This window comes from Musa acuminata, chromosome BXJ2-5, assembly GCF_036884655.1.
Source record: "Musa acuminata AAA Group cultivar baxijiao chromosome BXJ2-5, Cavendish_Baxijiao_AAA, whole genome shotgun sequence".
Classification (NCBI taxonomy): Eukaryota; Viridiplantae; Streptophyta; class Magnoliopsida; order Zingiberales; family Musaceae; genus Musa; species Musa acuminata.
Genome location: NC_088342.1, coordinates 7,776,853 through 7,791,547, shown reverse-complemented (window position 1 = coordinate 7,791,547; position 14,695 = coordinate 7,776,853). Strand labels below are relative to the sequence as shown.

The following is a 14,695-nucleotide window of genomic DNA, read 5'->3' as shown; positions in this document are numbered from 1 at the left end:
AGTATCTATCTTTATAAATAATCATATTGGTAAAGCAACATATTAAAGTCTTGTGCGCATTTATGAAGTATGCATTGCGTCCAAGTGTATTTCAAGTTAAATATTATTTTTATTTTTTTTAAAAATCATATGTATCAAATACTGTATCAAATACTGATTTGGTTGTAGTAAACGTGTTGGTCTGTGCTTGTGAGTATGGTATGAGATCCATCCGAGGAACAGAGATATGTGGGTGGTGAAGGCGATCCAAGTGCGGTGGGTTTTGGATCGAGGTGTTCCAAACCCAGCCGCAACGGTGTCCTGTTTTCGTGGGTGAGAGAGCAACTTTGGCTATCATGCTCCGCTATCCGAATCTCCCCGGAAAAGTGATCCTAATTCATGTGAAGACTCCAGACCAAATCAGGCTCGACGTTGCGTTGGGTCGTATATATTTCCTACGTGTATGTTGCGGCGGGTCGTATATATTTCCTACGTGTATGTTGCGGCGGACCACCAGAACAAAAACCCTCTCTAAGTCGCCCCTTCTCTCGTGGATTCTTCCCCAAGGATTCCCGTCTCGTCTGCCGCCGTTTGATATTTGCCCTAATAGAGAGAGAGAGAGAGAGAGAGAGATCTGTTCTTGAAAGGGTCGGATCGCATCGGGAGAGAAGCAATGGGAAGGGTTGCTCACGGTCTCATCGCTCGATCCCTTCTCCGCCGCAACCTTGCTCCTCCCCCCTTCTCCTCCTACGCCGCCGCCGCCGCCGCCGCCGCCCAGCGGACGGTCCCAATTGCATCTTCCTGCGGCACCGCCTCTGATGTTGCGACCTCTCCGAGGCCGAGATGGTGGTTGTTCTCTCTCCCGGTTGCGCCTTCGAGGTCCGTCTCTGTCGGCCTGGCCGGAGCTCTCTCCTTCTCCTTGACTCTTGTGACGGCGGCCGAGGCGAAGGAGCCTCCGTCCCCCGAGCTGATCCCCAAGGATGTCGTCCTCTACCAGTACGAGGCCTGCCCCTTCTGTAACAAGGTCAAAGGTGAGTCCTTTGTGTTGGATTCTTGGCCGACGCTTGCTTTATTATGGATTTGAAGGAATTAGCCGACAAGATGAGCTGCGTATCTTTTAATTTATTGATTTACCGATGCAACTTCCGGTTCGACTTTGAGTACAATGCGTTCCGTGAGTTATTCGGTTGAAGTGATCGTACTTTGCATTAGGCGATGAGCAAGATTACGTAGCAGAAAAATTAGCCACGACCGATGATGTATATACAGGATTAGGAGGAAAAATTTGTAATTCAATTCTTTGGATTACATACATGCTGCTTCTTTCATGGAGGACCTAAAAAAGCTAATACAGTTGACAGGGGGCTTAAAATACAATTCGTGTAGATATCATTGGTCATACATGATGTTGAAGGAGTTTTTGACTGGGGGATGAACACAGTACTATTAGGGTATCAAGTTAATCATCTTGATATGCTAACTTTGCTAATTGGCACATCTAAGTTTCTTTCATCAACCTATTCTTACCAAGTGTTCTTTAAAACTTTAAAGAAAGGATAGGTTGTTTCTCTTTTCTCATGCACCTTTCATGGAATTTTTGAAGTCGAAGATCTCTTCAATGACAAGCATGTGCCATACCACTAGCAGCCCTGTAGGCGAGAACTTGTTGGTTATATATTCATGGTTGTACTCAATTTACCAATTCCGGTTTCTAGGTTATTTTATTCACTCAATGGCCGGTTCTAGTTTTGGTTCAGTTTCATGCAAGCATGTAGTATTGATGTCCTTGAAGGTTCAAGGATATTTGACTAAGAAATTACTATTGATTATTTTCTAGCAGTGTGTATATTTATCTTTTTAACTATGGTTCTCATGTTATTCTTCCAGCTTTTTTGGACTATCATGATGTACCATACAAAGTTGTAGAGGTCAACCCTCTCAGTAAGAAGGAGATCAAGTGGTCTGATTATAAGAAGGTTCCCATACTGGTTGTGGATGGAGAACAGCTAATTGAGTCATCAGGTTCTATTGATTTCGTATTGTTTTAAGCAAAGATATTTGAATCGTCTGATTTAATGCTTAGAGATATGATAGGTGGCCAGTACATAAAAATTCTTTACAAGATTTCTTACCAGCTTGTCAACATTTGGTTCCTGTTTGCAGATATAGTTAAAAAATTAAGCCAGAGGTTCCGTCCTGAGAATTCTGTCATTGATGAGGAGGAGACAAAATGGCTTAGGTATGCTTTTTCCGAGAGCCGTTGGTTAGATCATATTTTAAGAACATTGCTTTACATGCTAGAAAAATATGGATGTGCATTTGTAGTGTTTGAATTAGTACTTTTTTTTTTGAAGTAAAAGTAAGTCTATTCAACCATCAACTGTAAATTGAGAACATTGTTCAGAAGAAAACACTGGAAATATTTATATAGTTGAGAGACTCTAATGCAGCAGATATGACCCAAATTTGTACCATATTAAAATCTCACTTAAAACAATAAATTAAATGTTTCATTATTTGATTTTTCTGCTATATTCAGTACTCCAGCTTGTTCATAATCTTTGATATATTTTAAAATTTATGCACTGACAAATTTTATTATATTATGCTAGCACTAGAAGCTCTTTGCATTTAAAACAAGATACACAGAGACTGGTGGTTATGCACATATTGAGATTTTCAAGTTGCTTTAATAAAAAACATATGTTATTTTATCATACAAGTTAAGTTTGAGTTCTAGTAGTGGGATGTGATGCTGATGCCATGATACCAGCATTTTCTCAAAGGAATCTGCTCTTGATACATTTTGCTTCATTGTAGGTGGGTTGATGATCACCTGGTGCATATGTTGTCACCAAATATATACAGAACTACTTCTGAGGCGCTGGAATCATTTGATTACATAGCCAAGCATGGTTTGTTCTCTTGATGGTCAAAGCAAACCCTTTTAATTCCATTTTTCATTTTTTTATTAAGGATCAAATCACTCCAAGAAGAATTGTTATATGTTCAAAGAAAATGCTTAAAGATAATCTGGTTGTTAAAGGGCAAATTCTCATATTCTGTGAGACTCACAAGATTGACATTAGTGTTACAGTATTATATAGCATGTGGAAGAGCACTGGTAGACTTTTATATAGGCAAACCAGTTTTAAAAGAAATCCTGATGTATTCCAGACCCTCACCTCCAGCCTGTGTTTCTCTTCTTTTATCAGTAAATACAGTTTTCTTTCTACTAAGTGTACATTGTTTTCCAGTTGGTTTGATCGTTTGCCTTCTTTCCCTCACTATGATAACTATCATTTTTGACTGTAACTGTTTGAATTTGGCCAGTTGTAGAACCACTGATATTATTATTCAGCAATACAAATCTTTATAGATGTCCCTGTTATGATAGCTAAATGGGAAAATCATAAACATTTACATTTATATACTAAATGACATTATGAAGTGTCATTTACATTTATATTCCAGACCCTCACCCCCAGCCTGTGTTTCTCTTCTTTTATCAGTAAATCCAGTTTTCTTTCTACTAAGTACATTGTTTTCCAGTTGGCTTGATCGTTTGCCTTCTTTCCCTCACTATGATAACTATCATTTTTTACTGTAACTGTTTGAATTTGGCCAGTTGTAGAACTACTGATATCATTGTTCAGCAATGCAAATCTTTATAGATGTCCCTGTTATGATAGCAGCTAAATGGGAAAATCATAAACATTTACATTTATATACTAAATGACATTATGAAGTGTCTCAATGATCTGCATTTTATAATCAACAATTTTTTTTTTCTCTTTTGTTGTGTGTATTTGTCATTCTGCAAATAATTGTCTTTGACATTGTGATTAGAACCCTTTTAATTTCAGTTGCGACCATGAGGTTGCTTCAGATGTGGTTGAGTATAAATTTTGTCGTATAAGTATCAATCTGTCATAAAATTATAGTACAAAATAGACAACTTTCTAGTGTGAGACGGTTGTGCTGCCTGAGAATTAACTATTGCCATTGGTGGTTGATTTCTGAGCTGAGTGGATATCCTTATTTGAATTAACTATTGCCAGAATATTTCAGAACATATTTTGTTACTAGTGTGTTGTTACTCAATTGTCAGAATATTTCAGAACATCTTTTGTTACTAGTGTGTTGTTACTTGATTGTGAACACTCTGAAGGTTGACATGCTTCTGTGGGAAAATTTATGGTCTAGCTATCACTTCTTTTCTGGTACAACTCATAAAAATCCTCAGATGACTATTTTTTACTTCTGTAGGATCTTTTAAACATTTATAAACCCAAATACTTTCAGATAAACTTATCAGCTGCCTGATAATTCCTTCACAAAAACTTTTTTAGCAAGCTCAGCTAGGCATTGGAACGTCAACGTCACATGTAAAACTACCTGTGATTGCAGGAAACTTTAGCATGACAGAGCGGTTCACCGTGAAATATGCCGGAGCGGCAATCATGTACATGGTGTCCAAGAAGCTGAAGAAGAAATACAACATCACCGACGAGCGTGCTGCGTTGTATGAAGCTGCACAAACGTGGACCACAGCACTTGATGGCAGAGATTTTCTTGGTACCCAAGCCTCAAACTTGAGGATTGATATGAAAGTTATTTTGTTTATTTGCTTCATTACTAGCCTCTATAAACAAATTTTTTCTTGATTTTCCTTCAGGTGGTGCAAAACCCAACTTAGCAGATCTTGCTGTCTATGGTGTGCTGAGACCAATTAGATATCTGAAGGCTGGTAAAGATATGGTGGATAACACTAAGATTGGTGAATGGTACCAAAGAATGGAAATTGCTGTTGGAGAGTCATCAAGGATTGCAGCCTAATATGCAAATTGGTTTATTGCCAACTGATTTTGTTAAGGGAAAGCACAGAATTCTTTTCAGTCCTTCCTTGCAGTAGTTTTTTTTTTTTTTTCTGATTATGTTTTACAGAAGCCAAAACCAGTTTTGGAAAACAGTTTGCCAGTTATAAATTGAGAGACTTAATGGGGAGATCTTATTGTTTCTCTGCCAGACAGGAATATCAATCATGTTTCATTTAAGAATAATCGTGATTTGTATGGTTTATGTATTGAGGTCGTTTCTCTGCCAGACAGGAATATCAATCTAGTTTCATTTAATAATAATCCATATTTGTATGGTTTATTTATTAAGGTCATACTTGTGAACATTTTGGAGTTTGGTTTATTTATGCTTTTGCTTTTTCTGTTCTCTTTTCTGAAATAATTTTATTGCCAACTCAATCTAATTTATCCTTAATTTCTTGCAGTATATTTAAGCTATGAAAGGTTATAACCAAACTAAGGTTTTAGGGCTCTATATTGTCGAGTCGAACAATTTAGATTTAGGTAGATCTCAAAGATCTCTTCATTTACTAAAATTTAAATAACTATGTAATTTTTGGATTTCCAAAGTTTCTTCCTATCCATCTAAATAACTATATAGAATGGATAGGACAGTCGAGCACGGCATGGGCGTGCCAAAAATATAGGCTGGATGGATGATGACAAAATTGGTGGAGCAACGAAGCAAGCAATGATTCGATTGCATAATTGCAGCAAACATCGATTATGTGGCCATCTTGTTGTGATCTGCCTTCATGTTTCCTCCATACGAACAGGTACGACAAGAGATCATGCAGCATACGAATTCACCCCTCGGCAGGGATGAAGCTGAAGGGAAGAGAGGATGACGAATAGTTCCGAATGATGCTGGAGATCAAGGAAGAAGCAGTGACAACTGCGGACATCCTACCGATGATTCATACTACTGCTCATGTTAATTTTATGACGATTACATTTCTTTCAAGAACTTAACGAAGGTACGGCAACAATAGCAAAACGTATACTTCACGAGAACCTCTAATCAGCAAACTCTGCCTGCTACTACTACTACCACATACAATAGGGTTTGTGATCCAAGACGGCGATGATCTGCGTCAAGATATCAGCACGAGGCGACTCTCGGATCTCTGAGCCTCACGTTTTACACTGCATGTGAGACAGATGCAGAAAGAAACAAACTCAGCTCGTTCGATGATTCCTCACCTCCACGCATCTATCCATCCACCAAATCCACAGTCCATCGAAGTAGGTGCACAATATCAGCGTTTACCACTACTAGAGATTGAGATCACCAAGAACCATTGAATAGCTGGGTACAGGAAGCTGGCTCGCAACCACAAAGCAAGTACACGCCCTTCAGAATATTATTCGCAAGCGGAAGAATCTCTCTCTCGGTATGGACTGCATACAGAAGTTGGGTGAGTTGGTCTCCAGGGAAGGCTGGACCGGTGGTCAAGGAGACCATTTGTAGGTCTGCTCAGCGAAAGCTACTGACGAGCATCAACTGAGGTACTAAACAAACCCAGGCGGAAGTATCCTCCTCCCTTGATGATAAAGGCAAGTCGGTCAAGAAAAAGAAAGAGAGCAAACACCCCCCTCTTTGTTTCACGTGGCCTGCATGAATGCCTTTTAGGAAGGCCATCTCACATGCCACCCCGAAGTCTCAGATACGGCTAAGTACGTCGGAAAAGTGGGGTGAGCCGCTTCTTCCGCCCATAAGGGAGTCGAAACTAAGTTGGATAGATGTGTGTCCTCGTAAGCCTGTTTTGTACTTTATTCAGTGGTTCGGCCAATGGATCATAGCTTTCTATCATGCATGTATGAATAAAATTTATCGATATCATTAGCTTTTTTCTGGGATTATGTTAAGCAAAGGCTAGCTAGCTATTAAAAGCCTGTGACAGTACATAAGTGGATAGAACAGTGACTATTCTTGTAACATCAAGTCAAATAAAACTGTGGTACAAACTGAAGAGAGATTAGCGAGGTCGAGTTGAATTAGGATCCGTAATAGAAATAGTTATTATATGGATGACATAAAATATATGAGCCATCGCAAATCCAGACCACCCATCCGAAGCAAAGTCCGCGTGTACAGAATCGACCCAACATAAAACGACGCCACAACCATGATAATACCCGAACACCCCACGTTGGATGTTTCCGGCTGCACACCGCCATGCACGACTTCACATGGAACGTGGAGAGAGGAAGGAAAAGACAAAAAAAGAAAGGAAACCTCCCCTTCCCAATCCATTGAATGAGTCCATTTAATACGCATGTAGGTAAAGAGATCAGGGATTCGGCGTGTACGGTGAGCTCAGCCTTTTAAATGCCGTATTGAAGTCAGAGAGGCGAGCGAATCCGAAGGAGAAACCCACGGCTCCCCATAGTCCAGTCTTTGTAACCTTTCCCCATGTAAATCTTGCCATTACTTGCGGATATTAATTGGCTTCCAGGCCTATGTAAGAGAGTCTCCTTCCTTCCCCCCACGTCGCAATCAATATATCTGTGAGATATAGCAAGGTTTGATGTACTGAGGAAGCCAAATCTCGCGGTTTGAGGAAAAGATCAGGAGGCGGCGGCTTTCCGTCCTCCGCCACTTCTTTCCTTCCATTACGTCGACGCGTGTTGTTGCTAGGAGATATCAGGCTTATCCCGTTACCTTTACATGAAGTTTCGAGGAGGAGAATAAGTGTATCAGAGTCCAGAGAGGGGGAAGCACCTCATCGCTTCTGCACCACCAACTCTTGCGTTGATTCAGCGTCGGTCTCTCCCTTATATTTCATGGCCATCCAAGCGCCGCTTCCGTTCTTCTACAGCAGCGGCAGCAGTTTGGACGGGATGATGGAAGGCGGAGGACGATTGCCTGGTGATCCATGCCAATCTTTTCAGCAGCAGCAACAACAACAAATGGCGATGATGCCTTGGCCTCTTTGTCCTCCTCCTGCAACGTCGACGACAGGGTTTACTTTGCTTTCCTCTTGGACTTCAGGTCCTTCTGTTTCCATGGATCCTTCTCGTCATCTTATACAGAGACTTCTGGAGAAACAGGGGGATGAGATAGATCAGTTCCTTCGGCAACAGGTACGCTTTCGCTAAAGATCAATTTTTTTGCGCAAAGAACGATTAGAAAGATCGTTTTTATTCGTCTTCTTCGATGGCCGCTGATGTATCTACTGTTTCTGGAAAGAGCGACACGTTAGTAGCAGAGCTTCGGCAACAGGCAAAGCGGCATACGGCGGCTATGGTACGGAGTCTCCGGTCCAAAGCATCCTTCCTTTTAAGACAACGGGAAGAAGAGTTGGCGAAGGCGAACAAGGTAGGTCTGGAACTGGAGTTGCGCCTGAAGAGTGCGGAGGAGGACCGGGCAAGGTGGCAAATTGTGGCCATGGAGAACGAGGCCATGGCTATTTCTCTCCACAACACTCTGGAGCAAGTGCGAGAACCATGCTTCTCCACCACCAACGGCGTCCCGACGGAAGAGGCGGCGGCACCGGAACCGACGGCGGGGATGAGCTCAACAACGCTGGGCCGCTGCAGGGTCTGCGGGCATCGTGATGCGTGCGTGGTGCTGCTCCCCTGCAGCCACCTCTGCTGCTGCGCGCCCTGCGCGTCCTTCCTCGAGGGGTGCCCCCTCTGCAGTTCCGTAAAGAGAGGCAGCGTGGAAGTGTTCTGGGAATGATGGAAAGGAAAGAGGCGAAGGGACAGGAAGACGGAGCGACGGAGATCAGCAGAAACGGCAGCAGCAGATGAATAGGACAAGACGAAAACCGTATAAATATACCATTTTGGGGGGTCACATTAACGTCTTTTCTCTTTTTTCTGCCGGTGCTGCATCCATCAGTTCGCCTCGCAGTCCTGTGTGCGTGTGTGTGTATAGTCTACCATGACATCAACCAAGACGGGATTCTGAATCTTTTGGGCAAAGACCAATAGGTCTTCTTTGACACGCTGGTAAATCTGTTGTGTTTCGACGTGGGAGGAGACGGCCGTGGAGTGCGTCGTGTACGGATCACGGTAAGGGGTTGCTTGAGGTGGAGGGGAGTGGCATGGGGAATGCTGAAGGCGCTCTTCTCCTGGAGATTAGCCATTGGTGTGTGCCGAAAATTTCTGAGTTCTGAGGTCTTCGTTCCCTGTTGTAGACGTTGCGTTTTCTGATAGCTTTGACGCATTTTTCGGATATATATATATATATATATATATATATATATATATATATATATATATATATATATATATATATATATATATATATACACGTGCGTAAGGTCATCTTCTAAGGGGAAGACGATGGGGGAGTGAGATCCGGCTAGGGAGGTCAACTCCGAGGTGGAGTTGAGTTGTGCTCGATCTAATCGGGATTTTATATAATAGGTCGATGTTGGTAGAGGGATTCTCGGCTCGATCCTTTTGGTTAAGTTAGTGAATGAAAATATGTGAAAAAGGTCCTCTCCTCCCGTGACGGGGATTAGTTTTTGTACCGACGAAGATGATCCGAGGGTATGACGATTGATAATGATTGCTAATATCGCGCGGCGTGGATCGACTCGTTTGGATTCCTATGGTGCGATGTCGACTCGTATAGTCTCGTTTAGCACAGAGCTAACTGGAGAGGCATCGTCTACTTTGTTCGATAAATTTTATATTCAAAACATTGTTATGATAATATATCGACGATGTCTATTTTGTTCGATAAATTTTATATTCAAAACATTGTTATGATGATAATATATCAGCGTCATTCAAACCACTGTTATGATAATATATCGGTGACGTCTACTTTGTTCGATAAATTTTATATTCAAAACACTGTTACGAGGATAATATATCAGCGTCGCCTACTTTGTTCGATAAATTTTATATTCAAACCACTGTTATGATGATAATATATCAGATCCATTTTTCGAAGTATAAGTTCGATGCATAAAATTTTATCCTCATCACATGACTTAGAGAAAAAAACACTCTTAGAATTCTGCTCCCAAGAGAGAGAAGAAAGTGAACGAAAGTCTGAGTTTTGCTTGCTTCTCTTGCTTGAGATTGTGGTCTCAAATTAGGTTACAGGTAAAAACAAGGCTCAGGCAATTAATACTAATGAAATAAAAGAACGCCTCAAATAATGCAATTTCTTATGGAATTTGCCATTCCTTTGGGCTCACAACCATTCTTGAAGACCAATTCTGCACTGGAAGAACCATTTCACGCTAAAATTGCATTTTATGAGCCAAAGAATCATTGCACATCAGCAGACAACATCAGAACAAAACTATAGTGATATTTTTCATTTGGAAGTCAGACAATCGTAACTAAGCAGGCGATCAGTAAATCTTCGAAATTTATAGTTACTATTACACATCTGGTAATGCAGCCATAGCGCCGCTCGTATAAAAAAAACAAATGCAATTTTAGAACATTTGATCATCATCAAAACAAAACAAGACCAGTCCTCAACTGCCTTTGATGGCTGGAGGTGTCCAAATTAAAAGCATAGCCAAGAAAGCTGAAATCTACCAGTGGCAGGACTTTTACCACACCTTATTCTTCACTATTTCCCCTTCTTTGCTCTCAGATCATTTGCAGCTGCCTTTGCCAGAGCCGATGGTTTCATGGCACTCTTAGGGTTAAGCGCCTTCCGGATTTTGAAGACCGCCCATGCGGTTCCGAAAGCATGCCCTGCAGCATCGAGGCCCTCATGTGTGATTTCAGCAGCTTGGTCACCGTACCTGCAATGTTAGTCTAAAAGAATAAGTTGAACTATCTAGCATAGCTAAATTCTGTTTAGGAAAACCCAATATGCACAGGTTCTATAATGCTAAGAAGTGCTTATGGTTGATTGCAAATCTTGCAATTCTCAATGATGTGCCACTGCCCTTAAAGCCAATGATCTATTGCAAGCAGTAAAAAATCCCTAGTCCTATGGTAAGGTAGAAATTAAAAGACATAACAAGACAGTCTTGTTTAAGCCATCTATGCAGATTCAAGAACGTGAAAATTAATCGAGCAAAACTTTAGCTGATACCTGTGTGACACAATTCCAGTAGTCACAACTGAAGATGTTTGCAGGACATTCTTACCAGCTACTTCAACAGCATCACAAATTTTCCCTGTTGATATCCCATCACAAGGGGTAAAAAAAAAAGAGTAAGTTACTACAAATCATAAGAATTGAGAAGGGGAGGGTGAAATTACGTTAATTGACAACATATACTGTAAACTTTAGAAAACTAAAAACAGTTGCAAACGATCAGCTTGAGCTAAAAATAGATGGATCATACCACTCCATAACTGAAAGTAGCATGCATTATCTCCCAAAATTTATATACTATATGAATAACAAAGGACAATTTATAGATTAACAGTCAAGCACTGGACCAGAAATGAAAAAAATGTTGCAACACTGATTCTCTTCTCAAATGCCTAGATATTAATACCTCGAAATTCACTTTATTCCCTAAAACAGCCTAATTCATAATCATGCAGCATTACATTAGCAATTGAAACATCTAATGTTGGACCATTAAGCTTAAATAGAACGTATAATACATTAGCGATTGGAGAAAACATTTAAGAAGAGTAGTACCGAATCCATCTAGAGAAGCAAGGACTAACTCCCCAGGCAGAAGACCAAAGAACTTCTTGCCTACTTTTGAATTTACAACAGAGCTTGTGAAAAACCCAGAAACCTTCACAACTCCAGATAGAACTCCGTTTGCTACTTTCTCTGACATTTTTGTGACCCTCTTTACCCTGGGGGAAGATAAGCAAGCTAATAAGTGAAAGACCACAGAGTGGGGAAGGAAGATCCAGACAATTATTGCAGAATGTAATAAGCAGCACACAACCTATACACAGGATAACATGTGGATAAGAACTGCAAAGTACAACATATAAGAGAGAAACCAATGCTGACAAACTACAAAATAGCATTTCTTTACTTCCACTTATCATTCAGTCCTAGGAGACCAAATTTAAAAGGAAAAGAAGATTAGATTAATATCTGTAGCTGGCTGTAGCTAGATCCAGAACAGACATGTCTATATGACAACAATAAACATGTTTGTATAGCCATTATCCAGATTAATACGGGCAATGAACCTACTATAATTTTTAAAAGGTTATGCATCTTCACTATGTAAAACTATACATCATACTCGTTCGGCAAAAAATAAAAATCAATTATTTCATTACGATGAAACCTGGTCCAGTTTTAGATCAAATCATCATAATGAAGTTCTGCTGCATCCATTATTGTCTAAAGCCATAAGTATCAGAACATCTTAAAAATTCAGAAGCAATCATTATACAATGACTTTATTTACATCTTTAATTTCGGCTATCAGAAGATCTCTTCCTCAACCCAACAGACACTACCCCAAGTGAGGTTGCAAATCAAACCAAACTAACTTAAGTTGTACCCTCTCTATTGTTTCATTTTCTCCCTCTTCTCTTCTTTCCTCTTTCTCCTCTGTCTCAAAGAGTTAATTCACTTTCACATTTGAAATTAATATACTGTCAGAAATTATCATCAAATTTTCACCTTGTCAAAAAGATTAAAGAACTTACCAACATTTTGACAAGTGAAAGGATTTTCACAATGCAAATTGTGTAGAGCAAGTAATACAAATGAACTTTTGCATAAACCTTCGAATAAGAATAGCCAAGAAAGATAATGACAATGAATACGTCGACAAAAAATTCCTTGAGTTAATGAAATTTAAACTCAGGGGAATTTTTTGTGTTTGCTCAAGAGTTGCAAGTGTAGCACATTAATCAAGCCTGGAAATCACATAACAACAAGAAGGCTAACCCATATCACTATATTAGTAATTTGCATGATGTGCATTTCAGCATCATGGAAATTTCTAATTGGTGCCCAAAATATAAAAAACAAGTCCAATAAGATCAACAATGACTTTTTTGTATTTTTCTTAAAATCATCTGTATACTGTTCCACATGATAAAAGTTTGAGATGTTGAAAGTCAAATGACAACCTTTTTGAACAGCGAATAGATATATTGAAATCCCAGAACGGATTCTATTATATGCAAAGTCAAACATGACCAAACCACATAAATCTAAAGTATGCTTTTAGTCCAATCTACTCCATTTTGAAATCATATAAAAGCAACCAAACCTAACCTTTTCATCCGCTTCAGGGCATCTTTGCTGATCTCCGTCGGGTTCGAACTGGGTTCCAATCTCTTCTTCAGCAGATCCTCCCCCCACTTGAGCCGATCCACCGTCACATCCCCACACCACAAGATCCCCTTGATGAGCTGGCCGGAACCCTTGGCGATCAATTTCGCCACCGAACTGCCATAATCTTCCACGTTAGGCGCGAGGGTTGTCCAGTATGCAGCCGACTCCTCCTCCATCAGCTTCTTCTTCGGCCCCATTCCCTCGGCCGGAGTCACCTCCCTCGCCACCGATCCGTCCAGCACCTCGCCGTGATCCTTGCCTTTCACCTCGACCTTCTGGACCGAAAAGCTGCTGTAAGCCTGGAGAAGCCTATCCAGTTCCCCGAGGAGACCCTCCTGCCCCTTGGAGGCGAAGGTGAGGCCGTAATTGAGGAGGTTGTTGCCGTCGTCGTCGTGATCGCCATCGTCGTGAGAGGTGAGGGGAACGTGGAGAGAGAAGAAATAGTGGGAATGGTCGAGCTTGACGGCGGCCTCGTCACGGGCGAGGGGCCACTGGACGAGGCCGTCGCCGACTCGGGCGAGAACGGCGACGGTGTTCTCGCCCTGGCGGAGGCGTACGAGGGAGAAGTCTCCGGCGCCGAGCTCGACGCTGCGATGTCGGTCGATGAGGTGGAGGATGGCACCGGGGATGCGGAGCAGGGTCTCCTCAACAGGAGGCGGCAGGCTGGGGTTTTTGGCCTCCGCATCATCCTCCCCAGCATCGAGGAAGAGGTTCTCGACGAGATCGCTCATGTCGACGGAAGGATACAAGGAAGAGGAGCTGGTGGCGGCACCGGTGGCGGGGCTATTGGGAGAGGGGGCGGAATGGATGGAGGGGTATAGAGAGGGCCGGGAAGAGGAGGAGGAGACGAGGAAGGGGGAATGCATTTCGGGATTGGATTCGACGACTTGGGGATAGAGCGGAGCGCTGGGCGGAGGCTGCTTGGATTCCATTGCTTTGGCGTTTCAGAGAGTAAAGGACTATGTTGGATCTTTGGAAGGAAGCAAATAAAGAGCGAGGAAGAGGAAACCGATCGATCGATTTATCCAGCGAGACAGATGTCGACGGAGAGGAGACTTTTAAGCGAAGGAAAGTGGGGACGGCGCCGCGTCCATGACGTGTCTCGTTGCAGAGAGTAGGAAGGAAACGCGTGGTGAGAGATGGAGCAAGGTCTATGGGGCCCGGTTTAGGGTATGTGGAGGGTGGGCGCAGTGATGCTCCTTCGATACTTTGAAACGAACTCTAGTGGGGCAGCTTTGATGGCCCACATGCGGGATCCACGTCCATGTCCAATAGTCGACTTCAGCCGCGAGATGGGTAACCGAAGCACGCGTTACGGTCAAAATATGGCTGCTCGCGGTATTACTCATGTTGTGAGAAGATAATATTTGATCGTGATTAATGTAATCTCGATGAATTATTTATTTTAAATATACATTTACGAGGGGATGATTTGATAGGTTTATAATCCTGGTCTCCTATTTCTTAACGTAAGATTAAATATTTTTATTAGTGCTCCAATGGTTTATAATTCTTTTATAATATTATTGCGATCACATGTTTACGAGGAATTAGTATGTTTGTATTATTTTATTTTTTCAGAGATATGTGAATCCTAAAAGATATATTTAAGAGAAAAGGTAATTGTGATGAACTTATGAATCCTTAACTCCTT

General features: G+C 41.5%; 3 protein-coding genes across 3 annotated transcripts; 2 read left to right on the top strand and 1 right to left on the bottom strand.

Moving 5' to 3' along the window:
• Positions 1–510: 510 nt before the first annotated feature.
• On the top strand, positions 511–5,147 carry LOC135612322 (uncharacterized). Its single transcript, XM_065108468.1, has 6 exons — positions 511–1,010; positions 1,867–2,001; positions 2,143–2,218; positions 2,800–2,894; positions 4,390–4,557; positions 4,658–5,147. The coding sequence occupies exons 1-6, from the start codon at positions 653–655 to the stop codon at positions 4,816–4,818; spliced, it is 993 nt and encodes a 330-aa protein (XP_064964540.1). The 5' UTR covers positions 511–652; the 3' UTR covers positions 4,819–5,147.
• Positions 5,148–7,217: 2,070 nt separating this feature from the next.
• Positions 7,218–8,788, top strand: LOC103984554 (E3 ubiquitin-protein ligase BOI). The gene is made up of 2 exons (XM_009402070.3): positions 7,218–7,925; positions 8,032–8,788. Exons 1-2 carry the CDS (start codon positions 7,626–7,628, stop codon positions 8,521–8,523), a joined length of 792 nt encoding a protein of 263 aa, XP_009400345.2. The 5' UTR covers positions 7,218–7,625; the 3' UTR covers positions 8,524–8,788.
• A 1,311-nt stretch (positions 8,789–10,099) lies between these two features.
• LOC135612321 (protein EARLY-RESPONSIVE TO DEHYDRATION 7, chloroplastic-like) lies at positions 10,100–14,061 on the bottom strand. The gene is made up of 4 exons (XM_065108467.1): positions 12,982–14,061; positions 11,422–11,588; positions 10,861–10,945; positions 10,100–10,564 (listed from the first exon to the last, which is right to left on the bottom strand). Exons 1-4 carry the CDS (start codon positions 13,971–13,973, stop codon positions 10,387–10,389), a joined length of 1,422 nt encoding a protein of 473 aa, XP_064964539.1. The 5' UTR covers positions 13,974–14,061; the 3' UTR covers positions 10,100–10,386.
• Positions 14,062–14,695: the final 634 nt, after the last annotated feature.